The following is a 19593-nucleotide window of genomic DNA, read 5'->3' as shown; positions in this document are numbered from 1 at the left end:
CCCTAATGTATGTCACCATGTATTATTTTTCAAGGTCATTTATTAATGTTGCATAACCAGAGTAATTATTAAATTTTAATATAATAGACTTAAAAATGAACAATCACACTGCTTAAAAACGGAAACTACTCTATTCAAGTTTTATTAAAATTCTATGATGGAAATGGCAAAATTATTTGTGAATAAAAGGAATATTTAAGCTTAAATCATATTAATTTAACCTTGTTATAAAAATATCCATGCATTACACGTTTTACATTTATTATATTACAAAATTATTGAGTTTGAATAATATAGCGTGGAAGCACGCAGAGGAGTTTAAATTTAAAACGTCTTGTGGATTCTAGGAATATACCAATATAATAAGCCGTAACGCACGTGTTGCATCCTATGCCGCAAACCGCTCAAGTTTCATCCACTTTTATTACAGTGCAGAAATTAGCATTATTCTAAGCGAAACTACGCAGTAGTTTCCATGTAAGGTTAAATTGTTTCTTTTCAGCATAAAAAAAACATTTAAACTTGAAATTAAAGGGTAAACTTTGATTTTTTTGTTTCAAACTTCATACCCAGTAGGTATAAGGTGTAAAAATTTGCATGGTTTAGTTTTATATATGAAGGGCATGTTATATACTGTGGAGGTATCTCCTTCAAACACCTTTGCATCAGGTGTGAATTTTTCAAGTTTTTTAGCATCAGTTATTACCGTTGATCTTAGGCTTTTAATATTTCCTTAACTTCACTCTTTGAACCTTGATCTTCTTTATGTTTTTGCTTCTGGCACTAGGCATTTAAATGAACTTGAGCGTTTAAACATTCTGCTGTATTCTTTAATCATACTATTGAAATTGTTAGCAGAACTGAAAACTGTAAAAAGGGTGTGATTATTTGTAATCAATCTGCTGAACTTTCTCAAACATGTTGAACCAGATGACTTGTAGGTATGGGTTTCAAGTATCTCTGCTGGTGGCTATTGTTATTGTGTGTGTTTTGGCTTGGTTTGGATCATTGACTTTTGCAACTTCTAGTGATGGGTTAATGAGGGTTGGTCTAAAAAGGAGGAATTTAGACCTTCAGGGTCTTAAAGCTGCAAGAATCAAAGAGGCCGTTCATCACAGGGATTTAAGGGGTGTTAATGAAACTTGTTGTGATGAAGATATAGTATATCTTAAGAATTATTTTGGGGCACAATTTTTTGGGGAGATTAGTATTGGTTCACCTCCTCAATACTTCAATGTTGTGTTTGACACTGGAAGCTCAAATCTTTGGGTCCCATCTTCCAAATGCATCTTCTCGGTAAGTTACCCAATGGTCTGATCCTGATTCATTTGAATAGTGACTTGATCTTTGCCTTTTTTCGAATGAGCATGTTTTGAAAACACGTGTGACACATGCAGATCGCTTGCTATTTTCATGCCAAGTATAGGTCGAAGATATCTAGCACCTATACCGAAATTGGTAACTTTGGATTAACATGACATGATTGAAAAATTTGATAAATTGCTTTCCTTTTTAGGTGTTTCCTTTTGTTTTTTATATGGAGAAGCAGAAATATGTTTATTAAAATGTACATACTTAAAAGTTGCGTTTGGGACATTATGCAGGAACACCTTGCAAAATTCCTTATGGCCAAGGATCTATTTATGGATTCTTCAGCCAAGATAATGTACAAGTTGGGGATATCATCATCAAAGATCAAGTTAGTATTTTGATCTGTGTTAGTTTTCAGTAAGAATTATGATTGAGATTTATAAGCCTCTTTGCTTGTGCTGATGGATGGTTACTTCACACCCTCTAGGAATTTGCTGAGATTACTAGGGAAGGATCTTTGGCACTTTCAGCGCTTCCATTTGATGGCATACTTGGACTCGGATTTCAGGATACTTCAGTTGGAAAAGTCACACCAGTGTGGTACACTCAAGAACTGTATTAATTTATGATGAGTTATTTTACGTGGTATTTGTCTGAGGGGATATATTATGAGGGTTATTTTTATAAGGTTATTACACAAACATATTCCACAATGATGAGATATTGTCCGGTTTGGGCCTTAGCGCGCACGGTTTTGCTTTTGGTCTTACCCAAAATGTCTCTCAATCATTGAAGTATGTTTGTATTATATAAATGTTATTTGTTGTGTTATTTTATAGATGTGAGACTTGTTTGTATCCCAACAATCCTCCTCTCAAACAAGGGACCTGCGGCTCTGATACCATTGATGTGAGGGTTATTGGTACTTGTCTGAGAGGATATTTTATGAGGGTTATTTTATAGGATTATTACACAAACATACTTCACAATGATGAAGGTTATTTTATAGGGTTATTACACAAACATATTCTACAATGATGAGATATTGTCCGCTTTGGGCCAACCCACTTTATGGGTTGCTTAAATTTTAGCAGAGTGCTTCTGTCTCACATCACTGCCAAATCAGCTCTGGCCCACCCTAAAAACCTTAAACCCTAAACCCATAAAGTGGGCCAGAGCTGATTTGGCAGTGATGTGGCACAGGGGGTTGCTCAACCCCCATTGGAGATGCTCTTAGCCCTCACGGTTTTGCTTTTGGTCATTACCCAAAAGGCCTTTTGATCATTGAAGTATGTTTGTATTATATAAGTTGTTATTTGTTGTGTTATTTTATCGATGTGGGACTTGTTTGTATCCCAACAATTTATTTATCTGTTTATGTTGTTTATTCTTTCCTCCACTATAATTTAGAATAAGATTGCAATATTAGTGCCAATAGTGTGATTGTATTTTTGGGGTCATAGGGTAGAAGGATAATCAAACTTCCTTCTTTTCTAAAGTTTTTGATGCCTCATATATGCAATGATTAGTTTTGTAACTACAGGTATAATATGATAGAACAAGGGCACATATGTCACAAAATTTTCTCTCTTTGGCTAAATCAAGACCCAACAGAAGAGATGGGGGGTGAGATTGTCTTTGGTGGTATTGACTACAGGCATTTTAGAGGTGACCACACATATGTTCCTCTTTCTCAAAAGGGTTATTGGCTGGTAAATTATATTTAGAACTTCATCCATTGCTATTATCATCAACCATGGCATTATTAACTTTGGTGTTTGCACCTTCAGATTGATGTGGGAGATATTCTACTTGCAAATAACTCAACAGGTCTTCTTACATTTCTATTTGTCAATGCTTAAGCTTGCAACATTTTTGCCTTGTTTCTTATAGCTGTGAATGAATACTTTGTATAAAAATATTAAACTTGTTAGACATGCATTATACTAAAAGGCTACATATTGTTAGAGTTTCCAGAAATGACATTTATATTTCCACAGCCATTGTATAGAACTAAAAGGTTTTGTGCATCAGCATTTTGATTTTCTATTCAACTGGTCCCCTTGATTCATTTTTCTCTGCATAACTTTTTTGATTGCTGACATGCACTATTTTCATGCTTGGTACTTTACTTAATTACCTTTGAACCAACTCTTAAAAAAAAAATAATGGAAAGGAATTTGCAGGGTTATGTGAGAGTGGCTGTACTGCAATAGTGGACTCAGGGACATCTTTAATTGCTGGTCCAACTGTATGACCTCAAAAATTATACTCCTGTCTTGTTACATTGTTTTTGTTCCCTTTTTCTTCGGCATATTTTTCTTACTAGTTCATGTTTGCAGAGTGTTGTGACTCAAATTAACCATGCCATTGGAGCAGAAGGATATGTTAGTTTTGAGTGTAAAAACATTGTCCATAACTATGGGGATTCAATATGGGAATCCTTGATTTCCGGGGTTTGTTCTATTTGTAATTCTACACTTATACTTTCAATAATTATCTACAGCTTCATTCAAATTTTAACCATCCTTTACATACTTTCTTATGCCTTATGTCTCATTTCTGCAGTTAAATCCTGACATTTTATGCATTGACATTGGACTCTGTTCACTGGATGAATTTTATACAATAGAGTACAGCTTTCAATTTTCCTAATCTTGATTCTTTAGAGACACACTCCTTTGTTTCGCTTAACAGAAGTCTAACTTTAACCTGCAGTGATGTTATTGAAACAGTGGTACATAATCAAAGTTGGAAAGGATCACGAACAAGGGAGAGTCCCTTGTGTACTTTTTGCAATATGATTGTCCTTTGGATCCAAGTTCAGCTTAAGCAAAGCAATGTAAAGGAAAAAGTATTAAAATATGTGGATGAGGTAGTTGTTACAAACTTACAATGGTTAGATAAACCTCAAATATGTTTCCAATTATACATTGAAATTTTTTCTGTCTCAATTTCCTTCTGTAAAAGCTGTGTGAGAAGCTGCCAAATCCCCCCGGACAATCATTTATAAACTGCAATAGTATTGCAACTATGCCACACATTACATTCACGATTGGAAACAAATCCTTTTCCATCTCTCCAGAACAGGTCTGTTGTTTAATATGAATTCTCTGTTGTTTATACACCAGTGTATTAGCACTACAATAGTGATCATGCATAATGTATTTATATCTGAAGAGAAATGTCTGAAACACATTCTTTTTCCTAATTTTGTATTTTTAATAAACTTTAACAAATAATAGAATGAATGTTAAAAAGAGTGTGTTAGAGAGTGTTGTTAACACTTCTCTGTATCTAACACCTACCTCAAATTTATTTGGGTCTCTCCAACTTCTCATATTTTCTTCTATCCCTTTACATTAAAAATGTTTAACAAGTAAACATAAAAAAAAAGCTGCTATTGTTTGTTGCAATCCATGATTACCATTTCATATGCTTTCAGACATTTAATCTCCCCCTTGTCCTTCTCAGTATATTCTTCGAGTTGAAGAAGGCTGCTCTACTGTCTGCTATGGTGGTTTTGTTGCTATAGATGTGCCTCCCCCGCAAGGTCCCTTCTGGTAAAGCTTACTAATCATGCTTTAATGTCTTTCTTTTATAAAATGTAAATTATGTATGCTCTGTAATCACTGCAGAAATGAGCCGGATGCATGCTTCTCTCTCTTCCACCTCTATCTAATATAGTATATGACAGTAGTGGTATGTGTGCAGGGTTCTTGGAACTATTTTCTTGGGGGCATATCATACAGTGTTTGATTATGACAATCTCCGAATAGGATTTGCAGAAGCTGCATAGTCATAGTTTGGTGTCATTACTATGCTAAATTCTTTGTGAATAAAAGAAAAGGAGGTCTAAATGATTCACTACAGCAAATAGTAATAGCAGTCCCTCAGAATTTGTCTCTTGTAAATGGGGATTGGTATTTTATGAATAAAATTTGTGATATTTGTTCACAAGGATGAAACTGCGAGGAAAGCCATATAAGAGCATAACTTTCAGGAGAAAAAAATGTATATTCAACTCCATTTTTTTTACATTACTTTACGCGGGGTGTATTAGTTTAGGATTTCGTACGATTTTAAAAGACTTTTTTTGAGTAAAAAAGTCCATTGGTATTCAATCAGGATTTTATGTCACTTAAAAACAATCCAGTGGTATTCAATTTGGATTTTCAAGATTTTTTAAAGAATCCATTAAAATCCATTGGTATTCATTTGAGATTTTTTACAACTTAAAAATAATCTATTGGTATTCAAAAATATAAAGATTTTAAATGATTGTTGTCTGAGAGAGATTTTAAAGGACTTTCTAGTGCTATCTATAAATACCAAATTCATAAAACAATCCCATCCAAACCCATCGGATTTTGAAGGATTGTTTGAAATGACTTTTTAAGTGTTTCAAGAATTTTCAAGTGAGTTTTTCATCTTTTTTTTTTTCTATGCTCTTATCTTCTCCATGTTTTCTTTGCTAATAATACTGCATTATTGTTCATTGCTCGTATATAATATTGTAGTAATGTTCTCATTCCATTCTCTTATTCTGTGAAACTCTGATATGTAAATGATAGTGTCATTAACTTGCTCTATTTTTCTATTCGTTCTCTTTAATTGACTTGTTCTATTTAGTTGAATTTGTTCCTTTATATAACATAAAAAAAATGCTTGAAATTTCAACTTTTAAGTGGTAATTTTTTTTATAACACACGTCAAGAAAAGGAAAAGGTGAAAGATGAAATTGATATCATGATCTCTACAATATATATAAAATGAATTTGAGTTAGGGTTTCTGTGAGTAGAATGAGATGAAAATGAATCTTAGTTGGGGAAAGAACTTTCTCAGCATAAAAGCTGCAATCTCTCTCCTCCCCTTGAGTTTGTTATTCTTATCCCTCCTCCTTTCATGACTCAACGATTTTTTTTTTACTATGAATTTTTCTTTTTATTTTTATATTGTGAAATTAGAATTTTTTTATATTTTAAAAAAATAATAATTAACATAAGACATTGTAATATCTAAATTTTTAGGGTTTAGGGTTTATGCCTTCATTAACTTATTTTAAAAAAAAATATTGTTAAAATATCATCTACAAGATTTTGCAGGTCAGGGTAATGACCCTGAAAATGACAAAGAATTGTTCAATCTTCATCATGCGTCTTTAAGGAATGTGATCGAGAGAATATTTGGTATTTTTAAATTAAGGTTCACAATTTTTAATTCATCACCTTCATTTTTATTTAAGACACAAGTAGAACTTGTGTTAGTATGTGCAGCATTACATAACTTTCCTACATAAAAAATGTCGTTCTGATGAATTTCCAATTGAAGTGGTGAATGAACTTTCATCTTTAACATTACTAGTTAATGAAGATCATACTTTTGAGCCTATTATTCAAACCCAGGAGCAAGAGCTAGAAGATGCTAATGCTTGGAGGATTAGTATAGCTATGAATATGTGGGTGAATGTTATTTAAGAGGATAGGATATTATGGAGAATTATTATTATTATTATTATTATTTTTCTAGATATTGTTATTTTTTATTATTTTGCCTTTGACTCTTTTTAAATTTGAATGTATGAATTTTTTTTGAAATCTTATCAAATGTCAAAAACCCACGAAAATTCTACAAAATCCCACAGAATTCATTAAAATCTTGATTTAAAAGTCTTGCAGAATTCATTAAAATCCTGATTTTAAGTCTTGTAGAATCCTACAAAATCTTAAAAGTCATGAAAATCCTGCAAAGTCTTTTAAAATCCGTAGGATTTTTTTTAATTAAAAAAGTCTTTTAAAATCCTAATCCAATACATCCCCTACATGCTTATAAAATGTGAAAACGCTTCATAGCAACAGAGAGCAAAGAGAAGAAAAAGGACTTTTTTTTAATATATTATTATTTTTTATTTGAATAACTAGGGCTCTCTTTCATTTACCAAAATGACCAATTTTTAAGTCCAGGTGAGAAATCTGTTATTGGGTAACCAATTTCTTAATTGGGTTTTTAATTTTTTTTTTCAAAAGCCCATTAAGAAATCAATTATTCAATTATTCAGCAACCGATTTCCCATGGTCTTTTTTTTTCTTTTTCTTTTTTTTTTTGCATTTTCCAGTTTTCTGATTTTTAAAATTTTGAAAAATATTTTAATTTTCAGAAATTGAAAAATAAAATTATATTTAAATTAAATATATTTTTAAAGAATAATTAAATTTTTAATAATGAAATTAATATTATACTTTTTTTTTAAATTTCAGAATTTAATATTATACTCATTTAAATTTTAAAAATTTATTTGATTATTGAAATTTATTTATAAAATATAGAGAATTGAATAATGTAATTTAATAATTAATTTGTTATATTTTTATATATGTATAATTTATTTAATATATTTATTTTGCATTAATAATTATAAATAATTAATTTTGTTATTAAATAAATGATAATATTATTTTATTATATATTAAAATTGGTAAAAAAAAATTACAAAATTGTTGGAATGAAAAGACAAATTAAAATTATAGAAACGAAATTGAGATGTAAGCCGTGAAAAATTGTCAATTTAAATTTGTTGACTTGAACTCCCATGATGGTAAAAACTTTTTTTTTTAAGTGACTTACATTCCTACACAAAGAACATCTTTTTGATTGTCTTGGTTCTACCATATCCATTTCAGTGCGTATTTGTGATGACTTCGGACGACCTTTTTTATTTCGAATCTTTTCTGGATTTGGTATGATTTGTGGTTTGTGGCAATTTGACCAATAAGATTCATCGGGCAATTCACCAAATAATTCGTTATACATATTTGAAACATATTCTAATGTGTATACCTGATCTATGTAAGATTTGTAATTATGGTGAACATGCTTACATGTAATAACAACATAAGAGCATGACATGTGTAACTTCTAGAATTTTCCACAGTCACACCACATCTCATGTAGTATAACTGTGAAATTTTCAGTCGGTCGTCCTTCCCTTAGGTTAATGGTCTCTTACACCAAAAAATTTGTATTGTAACTATCAAATTTGAGGACATAATGACTATTAGCCTTGGATTATGCATTTCTCGTGGTCCTATTTATTATTTTAGTATAAACTTGACTAGCTTTGAGTTTAGCATCGACTTCCTTCCCTCTCTGATGAATAAAGAATTACATCTCTTATAAGTCGAGATGATCATTGCAAATATTGACAAATTTCTTGTTTTCCTAAGAATTGAATTTATTGTCTCTGTCAAGTTGGTAGTCATGTGTTCCAATCGTCGGCCATAGTCCCATGCAAGAGTCCATTGTTCTTTAGGAATAGTGTTGAGTCAATCAATTACACCTTCAATTTCTAGTTGTCTTCTCAATATGTTATAGTAGTAATTGAACCTGGACTCAGTCATCTCATAAGCTGTGAATTTAGACGAGCAAAAAATCAACAATATATTATTGTGGAAATATAGTAAAACAAATAAGAATAAAAATTTAATTGATGATAAAAAAGGAATAAAAAAAGAACTACATACCCATGTTGATGATTAATTTTTTTCTTTCTGCATTCTTGAAATGTCTCATGAAGTTTTGGGTAATATGGCGAATGCAAAACACATGCACTGAATTATTCGGTGTCCAACCACTACCATGTCTAGCGTAGACATTTTTTATGGACTTGTGCCTGTTAGAGATTAAGCAAAGGTCATCTTGAGGCAAACATGTCTTTTGAGGTAATGAAGAAAGAAATACCATGCATCTATTGTTTCACCCTCAACAATGGCAAAGGAAATTGGAAATATTTTGTTGTTACCATCTTATGCCATGACCATAAGGAGAGTTCCTTTGCATTTTCCATACAAGAATGTTCCATCAACTTGAACAATGGGCTTGCAATATTTGAACCCATCGATACAAGGTTTAAATGTCCAAAATACTCAATGGAATTGAACATAATCATGAACCATTTCACCTTGTTGGTTGTATAGTGGTCTTGTCTACTTATCAACAACAAATCCATTAAGAATAATTTTCATGGCATTTAGCAACTTGGGTAAATCATGATATAATTGTTCCTAATTTCCATGTAAGTCTTTTTGCCTTTTGCTTTGACATCCATGCTTTCTGATACGAGATTATGTAGCCTTTCGCACTTTTGATATGCACTATTATTATTGGAATTGAAATTGATGGATCACTCTCCACCAATGGAAGAATAATTTTGCTTATATATACATAGCCAAGGTTGACATGATCTTATGAGATCATTGGGGATGAACAAGAATTTTCATCTATTAGCCTACGAACCTCCCATTTTTGGCTTCTATTTATGAAAGCCACTTTGCACCTCCAACCACATTCATCGTTAACACATCATGCAATAATTAATGTTGGAGACGATTTCTCCATCCTGTAATATAGACCTTTCTTGACATGGTATGTGTTTAAAACATGTTTGACTTCCTCTTTCATGTCGAAAATCATGCCCTGGAAGAGGGTGTCAAGAGCGTATTGTTATCTCCCTTGGCAAATGTACCAAATCGTATAAGTAGTTCAATGAAAGTATGAGTATCGTCTCCCAAGGTACTTGCACAGCACTTTGCAATTACACTTGTTATACTAACTAAGCTACCGGAAAGCAATAAGAGTTTGATTTGCTACAGTAAATAATGTAAACAAGCAATAACAATTCTTTTTGGTTATTTTGGTAAACACTTAGAGTGCAAAACTTGATTTTAATGCAATGTTAATAATTTGTTGGGGTTTTACTTCACTAATCCTTCCTATCATGTTTATCACTAAGTTCACAATAGTTATCATTAGAATTTATCAATCACTCTCAAGTAACTAACCCTAATCTCTTACAAGTTGGCATCTAAGTTGCTAACTTAAATTATCAATCTCTTGCATAGTTTAACCAAGAAACCAGTTTTAAAACCCAGAGCTTAAGAAAGACCAATGACATTTACTCTATCTCTAGCAATAAGCACCATTAACTGCTCTATTTCAAGTCAAAGGTTTAAAATCATTTCTCAATCTCTTAAAAACCTCAAGTTCAAGTTAAGGGTGATCAAGCCATAACAAGCATTATGCACAGAAAAAGAGCAATAAAACTGAATAAAACCTAACATTGATCACTTAGAGTTTACACATGAGAATGGGTTTAGTTACATCAAACCCCAACAAGGGTGAGATTAGCTACACATAAACATGTAGAACTCTACAAAATGATGAAGAAAGGAAGAAGCTTGATCTTGAAGGTTCCAGAGCTCTCCAGCCGCCACACAGACTCCAAGAATGATTCTCCTTGCTTCTCTCCTCGAAAATCCCACTTTTAGGTCATAAACACTTTCGTCTTATGTGAATAATGACATGTCAGCACAATCCACGCTAAGCGTGAGATGCCACGCTAAGCTTGAGGATGGGTCTGGAGTGAAATGAGGTTCTAGGACTCCAACGCTTAGCCCCAATTCCTCGCTCAGCTTGAGGGTTAAATTTTTGTTCTAATGAGTCTCTGCTAAGCTGAGGCTAAGCGTGGGTCTGAGGCTTAGCCCGAGGACTTAACCAAAAATTCCTTCAACTTTGAATTCACCACTTTGTGCTTGACTTCCGTCCTTCTTTCCTAACTTTCTCCTAAACTACAAAAAACAACCAAATACTTGTAAGTTACCTAAAAACATGATTCAAAGACAAAATGTGATCACCTAATAATTTATATATGTTTTGAGTTAAAAACAAGGTCTAAAGCAAGGAAACTTGATATAAGTGCTTCAAACTAGGTCATAAACTTAATGAAATCATAGCACTTATCAATACCCCAAACTTAAGATCTTGCTTGTCCTCAAGCAAAGAAAAATGAAGCAACTAAGTTAACACACAACCTAATCTCCTAATTGAACATGATTTGAACATTGGTAATCACACAAAACAGCCATACATGTCTTCCAATAGTTGTACACTAGAAAATGTTTACACTTGATCATCCAATTAATGTGGTGCCCACACAATTTGATATCAAAAGTGTATTGCAACAGTTCCCAAAGGGATTAACAAGCATGGCAGTGATACTAATGAAAATTAAAGAACAACCTCTTCCTCACCAAGGTTAGTGTTTCTCTCATCATACAAGTGTATTTAGGTGGGAATCTCTCAAATTTACACAATTGAATCACACAAGTCAATTTTGCTTTTCATCTCAATCAAATTCAAACAGTCACATAATCATGCATAGATTACAAGGTCTTTCATGGGTTGTAATGTGGCTGGGCTAACAAAAGAAATTGGTTTTTCTGGGTAAACAAATGACACCACAGGAGTAGAAGAGCAAGTCTTAATGATCACCATGTATAATTTCTCTTCCTTTCTCTATTCCCAGAAGTCCCAAGATACTACCTTCACCCAAAACATATAGATCATACAACACACTTATTCACACAATTTAATCACTTTTTGATGTTTGATTTTTTTCTTTTGAATTTTTTTTTCTTTCTAATTTTTGAAATTCTTTTTGATTTGAATAACAATTGACTAATGGCCACAATGGTACAACCATAACATGCAACAATTATCCATATGCTCAACAACAATGATCACCCCAAAATACCCCAAACTTAAGACTTTTCTTCCCTATTATGATCAATTTGACTGCTCTCTTATTCCTAAGGTGTGGGAGAATTTTGTTTTTCTTAAGGGCTTCAAGGTTTTCAATGAATTCACTGTTTGGCTCAAATTAGGGTGCAATGGATTCACTTTTCTGTTAGGTTGGCTTTTTGGTCAAGTGGCTCAAATTTACAAGAAAAATTGCCTTCATCATCCTAAGCAACATATGCTATGCAAACTCAAAAGAGACTCAAGCAAAATCAACCGCATGAAATCAAATGGTAACACTCTTACAGCAAGAAGGGCCAAAACTCACATGGGTTAATAAAGGTGCTCAAAACTTTTCAAAAGTATCATGCCATAGTCATTAACCTCAAAAGTAATTGTCACACTATCACTAATCATCCCTAGAGTGCAACCACAAACACATTTGATCTTGTGTCTTAAAATACCCTTGTTCACTAAGGGATACATGCACACCTGATTTTTTTTTTCCAGTTTTCAAAACGCATTAAAACCAAACAGTCAGAAGCATTGAAATATGCACACATGCAAAGGTTACTACTAATTAAAATCCATACCACTTAAAGTACACAACAAAAGGTAAAAGGTTAATAAAATAGTACACAACAAGATAATCAAAACAAAATAACAGAACACAATTTTTCAAAGTGACACAGCTTAGTCTTCCACCTCATCCTCTTCAGCATCATCAGACTCTTCTTCATCGTCATCTTCCTAATTAGCTTCCTCCTCATCATTATCAGCTGCATCACCTACCCCTACAGTTGATCATGGCCCCCTGGCCATGCTACATGAGCAGAATAAGCTACAACTGAGGGTTCAAAGAAGATAAAATTTAAAGAGATAACCCTTTTTGGCCCAAAAACGATTCATCCACCACCAAAACACAAAACAAAACTTGAATCTTGTACTGGGCATTCACAAAAACAAGGTTTCCAAGGGTTTCAAGAAGACCCATTCAAAGATATACTACCACAAATGTTCAAATAACATCAATAAACATCAACCATGAAAATAAGATCAAGAACACCATGGATACAAGGGTTTATGCGAAAACAGGTAGGGGGATTAGAGGAGTGGAAAAAATAAGAATGTGAACCAAGAAGCATACAATGGAGGGAACCACACAAGCTTGGGTGGGGAAGAGACTTACCTTCACGCCCTTTGGCGAACAAGAGGAGAGAAAATGGAGCACTACCCACACCAAGAGCAAGACGACCAAGGAATGAAAAGAAAGTAACCTAGGGTTTTGAGAGAGTTTGTGAAAGGTTAAATAGGGGTAGAAGAAAAGAATGGGCTTCTGGAGAGAGAGAGAGAGAGAATTTATTGAAAAAGTGACTCCCAGGCTAAGCGTGGGTTCTAGGGCTTAGCTTAGGAGCTCCAGGTGCCCAAGTTTACTGTCACGTCCACGCTGAGTGTGGATTCAAGGCTTAGCGTGGGAGTTCTAGAGAGAACTCCCAGTTTTCAAGTTCAAATTTGAGGCTTAACGTGGGACTGAGGCTCAGCGTGGCACCTCCAGAGAGTTATTCTTCTACCTCTACACTAATATAGCTTAGCTTAGAACTTCATGTTGAGCGTGGATTTCAATTTTACTGCAAATTTTCATAATTTTCAAGTATAGCTCAACATGAAGTTTCTCAAGCCATCACAATCGTAATGCTTTCTCAACTAAGAAGCAAACACAATGATTAACCATGTACCTACACCTAAAACACACTAACACAAAATAACCGAATTTAAAGGCATGCTAACTTGTTTTTGGATTAAGAATGATGGGTTGCCTCCCATAAAGCCCTCATTTTCTGTCACTAGCTTGACAAGCCAAGACTTCAAGGGTTGTTCAATGCAATGGCGGCATAAGCTCGCTCAATTTCACCGCCTAGGTAGAGTTTGAGTCTTTGGCCATTTACCACCTAACTCTCTTTGGAGGCAAGATCCTCCGCTTGAATTGCTCCATGAGGCCTAACTTACTTAACTCTGAATGGCCTTGACCACTTTGACTTTAGCTTTCCTAGAAAGAGTCTCAACCGGGAGTTGTGAAGGAGCACAAGTTGTTCCGGCTGAAACTCTTGTTTTAAGATCTTCCGTTCATGATACAACTTCACCCTTTCCTTGTAATGCTTAGCTGACCCATAAGAATTGAGCCACAATTTAGCTTTCCCAAGCAGTGAGAATGGAAATGGCTTCAAGCGGATTACATCACCTGAAATTGATTTTTTTAGCTTTTTTACAGCCTCACACACTACCTCATCCAACACATCCATTCGGAAACAAGCACCTTTATCATTCGAATGGGTCATAGCTTCAAATACATTAAAAGTGATCACCTCATCATGGACCCTCAATTTAAATTCACCATTCTCTACATCAATGATTGCTCGTGCAGTCTTCATAAATGGCCTCCCCAAAATAATAGGAATAGAAGAGTCTTCTTCCATGTCCAAAATCACAAAATCAGCTGGAAATGTGAATTTGTCAACTTTAACTAGCATGTTCTCAATTACACCATAGGGGTACTTGATAGACCGATCGACTAGCTGCAAAGTCATGCGTGTCGATTTTACTACCACCTGGCCAACTCTATCTAACATAGACAAGGGCATGAGATTAATGCTTGCACCCAAGTCTAGTAGTGCTCTTCCAACTGATAAGTCCCCAATAGTGATTGGAATTGTAAAGCTTCCAAGGTCCTTGAACTTGGGAGGTAAGTTCTTTTGAATTATGGCACTACACCTCGCTTCCAACTCAATGATCTCTTGCTCAATGAACTTTTTCTTCTTGGTTAAGAGGTCTTTCATGAATTTCGCATAAGTGGGCATCTGCTCCAATGCCTCTAAGAATGGAATGTTGATCTGAAGCTTCTTAAGAAGCTCCATGAAGCGTGCAAATTGCTTTTCTTTATCCTTCTTGCTTGGGGCTTGAGGATATGGCACATCCTTGGTACTAGACACCTTGGATTTCATCTTCACTTCTCTTGCTAGCTGGCTCTTTGATTTTTTAACAGCAACTTCCTCAGCCAACTTTTCTCCCTCTATGACATTCTCCTTTTCATTTTCTCTTTTTTTTCTCATTATTTTCTCCACTTCCCTCTCTCACTTTTGCCTTTTTTCCTATTGTTCTTCCTTATCCTCCAAAACACCCACTCTCTTACCACCTCTTGTTGTAACTGCACTACAATTCTCCTTTGGATTTGTATGAGTATTAGCTGAAAATTTTCCACTAGAATTTTCAGCCAATTGTTTGGCCAACTGCCCCACTTGAATCTCCAAATTCTTTATAGATGCTTCAGTACTCTTGTGGTTAGAGATTGAGACCTGCATGAACTGGTTTAATATTTTTTCTAGTTTAGACTGCTTGTCATACAAGTTGGACCTTTGCATAGGAGGTCTACTAGACTGAGCAATATCATTCTGGTTCCACCCTATGCTAGGGTGTGATTGCCAATTCTTCCCATAATTGCCACCATAATTTCCTCCTTGTCGAGCTTGATTCCCCATGTAATTCACCTCTTCTCCATGAGATGGGAAAGTATTAATGTACTTCCTGTGAGGATGATTCAACCCACAAAGATCACAACTCAGAACTTGATGTTGGGTGGATTGTAGTTGTTGTGGAATCTGAGCAACTTGCTTCGTAAAAGCCTCAATTTGCTGGTACAAGAGCTTATTTTGAGCTAATAAAGCATCTTGATATCCCAACTCTAGAATTCCTCTTTTTTGTCTCGACTCCCTTTCAGCCGGTAAATCATAATCATTTGCTGCCATAACATCAATCAACTCTATAGCCTCCTCCGGTGTTTTAAAACGCATACTACCTCCAGCTGAGGCATCTAATAGAATTTTCACCCGTGGCTGCAATCCACCCAGAAAAATATTAACCTGAGTAAGGTCATCAAATCCATGACTTGGACATCTCCTCAACAAGGATTTGTATCTCTCCCAAGCCTCTGAAAGAAGTTCATCTTGCTTTTGAGAGAATGTGACAATCTCACTCTTTGCTTGATTGATCTTAGCAAGAGGGAAGAATCTTGCCAAGATTTTTGTCTCTATGTCAGACCACCTGATTAAGCTTTGATGTGGTAAAGCATAGAACCACATCTTAGCTTTCCCAAGTAGTGAGAAAGGAAACAACTTCATCTGAATCACCTCTTCAAGAACTTGATGTATCTTCATTGTGCCACAAAGCTCAATAAAAGTATGGAGATGCAAATATTGGTCATCATGATCAAGGCCCACAAATTGGTTGTTCTGAATCAGATTCAACATTGTTGGCTTCATCTCAAAATTAGTGGCAGCGATTGCAGGAGTGGCGATGCTAGATAAATGAGTAGTACTAGTGGCAGCTGCATGATCACCAAGAGTAATTCTTGGCCTTTCCTTTGCCATTTCTACTTCCTCTAAGATTTCAGATAAAGAAGGATTGAGAGAGGATGAAGAAGCCTCTCTATGTTGTGCTTGCTTGGCTAGTAACCTTTGCTTCCTCATTGCTCCCCTGTTCCTCCTAACTGTTTTCTCAATTTTCGGTTCGTAAGCTAAGTCACTAGCAGGAACAGTACCTCGCATAAACCAAAATCACAGAGCTACAACAAACAGTCAGCAACACAGATACAATGAATTAAAATAAAAGGAATATAATAACTGCAAAATGTAAAAGAATAAATGAATCAAAGCCTAGATTAGTAATCCAAGTGACTTTGCCTAAGTATTGAGATGCAAGTCCCAGGCAACGGTGCCAAAAGCTTGTTATCTCCCTTGGCAAGTGTATCAAATCGTATAAGTAGTTCAATGAAAGTATGAGTATCGTCTCCCAAGAGACTTGCGCAACACTTTGCAATTTCACTTGTTATACTAACTAAGCTACCAGAAAGCAATAAGAGTTTGATTTGCTACAGTAAATAATGTAAACAAGCAATAACAATTCTTTTTGGTATTTTGGTAAACACTTAGAGTGCAAAACTTGATTCTAATGCAATATTAATAAGTTGTTGGGGTTTGACTTCACTAAACCTTCCTCTCATGTTTATCACTAAGTTCACAATAGTTATTATTCAGAATTTATCAATCACTCTCAAAAGTAACCAACCCTAATCTCTTACAAGTTGGCATCTAAGTTGCTAAATTAAACTATCAATCTCTTGCATAGTTTAACCAAGAAACCAGCTTTAAAACCCAGAGCTTAAGAAAGACCAATGACATTTACTTTATATCTAGCAATAAGCACCATTAGCTGCTCTATTTCAAGTCAAAGTTTTAAAATCATTTCTCAATCTCTTAAAAACCTCAAGTTCAAGTTAAGGGTGATCAAGGCATAACAAGCATTATGCACAGAAAAAGAGCAATAAAACTTAATAAAACCTAACATTGATCACTTAGAGTTTACACATGAGAATGAGTTTAGTTACATCAAACTCCAACAAGGGTGAGATTAGCTACACATAAGCATGTAGAACTCTACAAAAGATGAAGAAAGGAAGAAGCTTGATCTTGAAGGTCCAGAGCTCTCCAGCCGCCACACAGACTCCAAGAATGATTCTCCTTGCTTCTCTCCTCGAAAATCCCACTTTTAGGTCATAAAAGGTTTTGTCTTATGTGAATAATGACATGTCAGCACAATCCACACTAAGCGCGAGATGCCACGCTAAGCTTGAGGATGGGTCTGGAGTGAAATGAGGTTCTGGGACTCCTACGCTCAACCCCAATTCTACGCTTAGCTTGAGGGTTAAATTTTTGTTTTAGTGAGTCACTACCAAGCTGAGGCTAAGCATGGGTCTGAGGCTTAGCCTGGGGACTTAACCAAAAATTCCTTCAACTTCGAATTCACCACTTTGTGCTTAACTTCCTTCCTTCTTTCCTAGCTTTCTCCTAAACTACAAAACAACAACCAAATACTTGTAAGTTACCTAAAAACATGATTCAAAGACAAAATGTGATCACCTAACAATTTAGATATGTTTTGAGTTAAAAACAAGGTCTAAAGCAAGGAAACTTGATATAAGTGCTTCAAACTAGGCCATGAACTTAATGAAATCATAGTGTTTATCACGTATTCGATGTCAACATGATCAAGTGCATGTCTATACTCATGGTGGAGAGGTGGAGACCTAAGAAACATACTTTTCACCTCCCAATTGGTGAGTGCATGGTCACTTTAGAATATGTGGCACTACAACTGGGTTTGATGATTGATGGAAAACTAGTCATTAGACCAACTTTCTTTGATTGGGAAGAATTATGTTATGAGTTGTTAGCTATTGTGCCTTCGAAAGGGGAAGCTCTAATTGGCTCGACCATAAAAATAAAATGGTTAAGAGACCATATAATTACACTACCAGATGAACCCACTGAACATTAATTGCATCAACATTGTAAGGCATATATCTTAGGGTTGATTGGTGGTGCAATTATGCTAGACAAGTCAGGTAACGAACTTCACTTAATGTATTTACCACTGTTGGTTGACTTGGAATGTGCAAGACAATATAGTTGGGGTTTTTCTTGTTTGACACATTTGTACAGAGAAATGTGTAGGGCGATTTATCCATCGTCAAAGAAAATGGGTGGATGTTATTTGCTTTTGCAATCTTGGGCTTGGTATTGCATTCCCTTCATCCAACCAAGAGTCGAACAGGATATTATTCACTTGCACTGAGGTATGAATTAAACTTATATACCACTTTAACACATTGAACAACTACATTCTACCTAAATTTTAATTAATGTACAATTTTTTTAGATTGTCAAGAAAAGGGTTGAGATTTACAGGCACACTCCATGGAGTTTTACTTGGCTACAGATTAAGATATGACAACATGAATCATAACGAGGTAATACAATGTCAACTTCTCTCAAATATACTCTCTTTTATTCAATTAGTTTATAGCCTAAACCCTTTTCTTTTTTCAGTTTTTGTGGATGCCATGTAGGGGATTTCACTCCTTGTTGCCAACACATGCTTATAATTAAGGATTCCATAATATGGACTTCTTGTACTATTTTAACTTCATTTGCAATTGTAGTCTGGCATCAAAGTGATAGAGTCCAATTGCAATTTGGCCTGTAGCAACCAATCCCCCAATAAAGCCCATAATCTTGATAAAATGTACGAAATATACATGAGAGGACATAACGACACCAATTGGGCTGAACAATATGCAGACTGGATTTATATTTGGAAAGATAGACGCAAACATTTTGTTTTTGGGCAACTGCTTCAAGAGCCTCTCCAACACACTACTGAGTATTTGCAATGGTTTCGTGCTAATTCAAAATTATTTCTTTGTAACCAATATTCCTCATCTGGTCCTTCTAGTACACAACTCCCAACATCATCACATACCCTAGTGGTTGGAGATAATGACCCACCTTATAGTGAAGAACAATATCCCTAGTCTTTTTCAATGAATCCACCATTTCATATGCACCATAAACAATTCATGTACACCCCACCATCAACAATAGTTCCCACAGAGCATTTCATGAGCAATCTTTTTGGTGTCGACGTACACATGCCACAAAATGCATATGATTACATGCAAAACATGAATTTTCCTTCATTTTCTTCTTATCACTCTAAGGTTGAATCCTACTACCGATATTGCTCATATAGAAACATGATGAGGAGCAAGTTGAATCACAACAACTATGCATTGGTCGTCGAAACCCAACAAGGAACCA

General features: G+C 34.8%; 2 protein-coding genes across 5 annotated transcripts; one reads left to right on the top strand and one right to left on the bottom strand.

The window, feature by feature from the left end:
* The first annotated feature begins 364 nt into the window (after window positions 1-364).
* Window positions 365-5279, top strand: LOC109788087 (aspartic proteinase oryzasin-1). Of its 4 annotated transcripts, none has more exons than XM_020346727.3 (14): window positions 365-477; window positions 931-1296; window positions 1398-1458; window positions 1605-1699; window positions 1799-1911; window positions 2855-3023; window positions 3102-3141; window positions 3498-3562; window positions 3654-3767; window positions 3880-3944; window positions 4030-4186; window positions 4282-4401; window positions 4786-4874; window positions 5026-5279. In XM_020346727.3, the coding sequence occupies exons 2-14, from the start codon at window positions 931-933 to the stop codon at window positions 5108-5110; spliced, it is 1539 nt and encodes a 512-aa protein (XP_020202316.1). In that variant the 5' UTR covers window positions 365-477; the 3' UTR covers window positions 5111-5279. The 4 variants fall into 4 exon arrangements, with proteins under 4 accessions (XP_020202316.1, XP_020202315.1, XP_020202314.1 ...); XM_020346726.3 differs by lacking the exon at window positions 365-477 and adding an exon at window positions 510-669; XM_020346725.3 differs by lacking the exon at window positions 365-477 and adding an exon at window positions 540-641.
* Window positions 5280-13887: 8608 nt separating this feature from the next.
* On the bottom strand, window positions 13888-14991 carry LOC145954470 (uncharacterized). The gene has a single exon (XM_083068735.1). The coding sequence runs from the start codon at window positions 14989-14991 to the stop codon at window positions 13888-13890; it is 1104 nt and encodes a 367-aa protein (XP_082924861.1).
* Window positions 14992-19593: the final 4602 nt, after the last annotated feature.

Source organism: Cajanus cajan, chromosome 1 (genome assembly GCF_000230855.2).
Source record: "Cajanus cajan strain Asha chromosome 1, NIPB_CcT2T_4, whole genome shotgun sequence".
NCBI lineage: Eukaryota > Viridiplantae > Streptophyta > Magnoliopsida > Fabales > Fabaceae > Cajanus > Cajanus cajan.
The sequence above is the reverse complement of the archived record's forward strand: the minus strand, read 5'-3'. Positions and strand labels throughout refer to the sequence as shown.

Coding starts and splice junctions, on each gene's coding strand:
- LOC145954470 (XM_083068735.1), bottom strand. CDS start 14,991: ATGAGAAAAAAAAGAGAAAATGAAAAGGAGAATGTCATAGAGGGAGAA.
- LOC109788087 (XM_020346725.3), top strand. CDS start 615: ATGAAGGGCATGTTATATACTGTGGAG. Junction 3,142..3,497: donor ACTTGCAAATAACTCAACAG/GTCTTCTTACAT, acceptor AGGAATTTGCAG/GGTTATGTGAGAGTGGCTGT. Junction 4,875..5,025: donor CCCCCGCAAGGTCCCTTCTG/GTAAAGCTTACT, acceptor GTATGTGTGCAG/GGTTCTTGGAACTATTTTCT.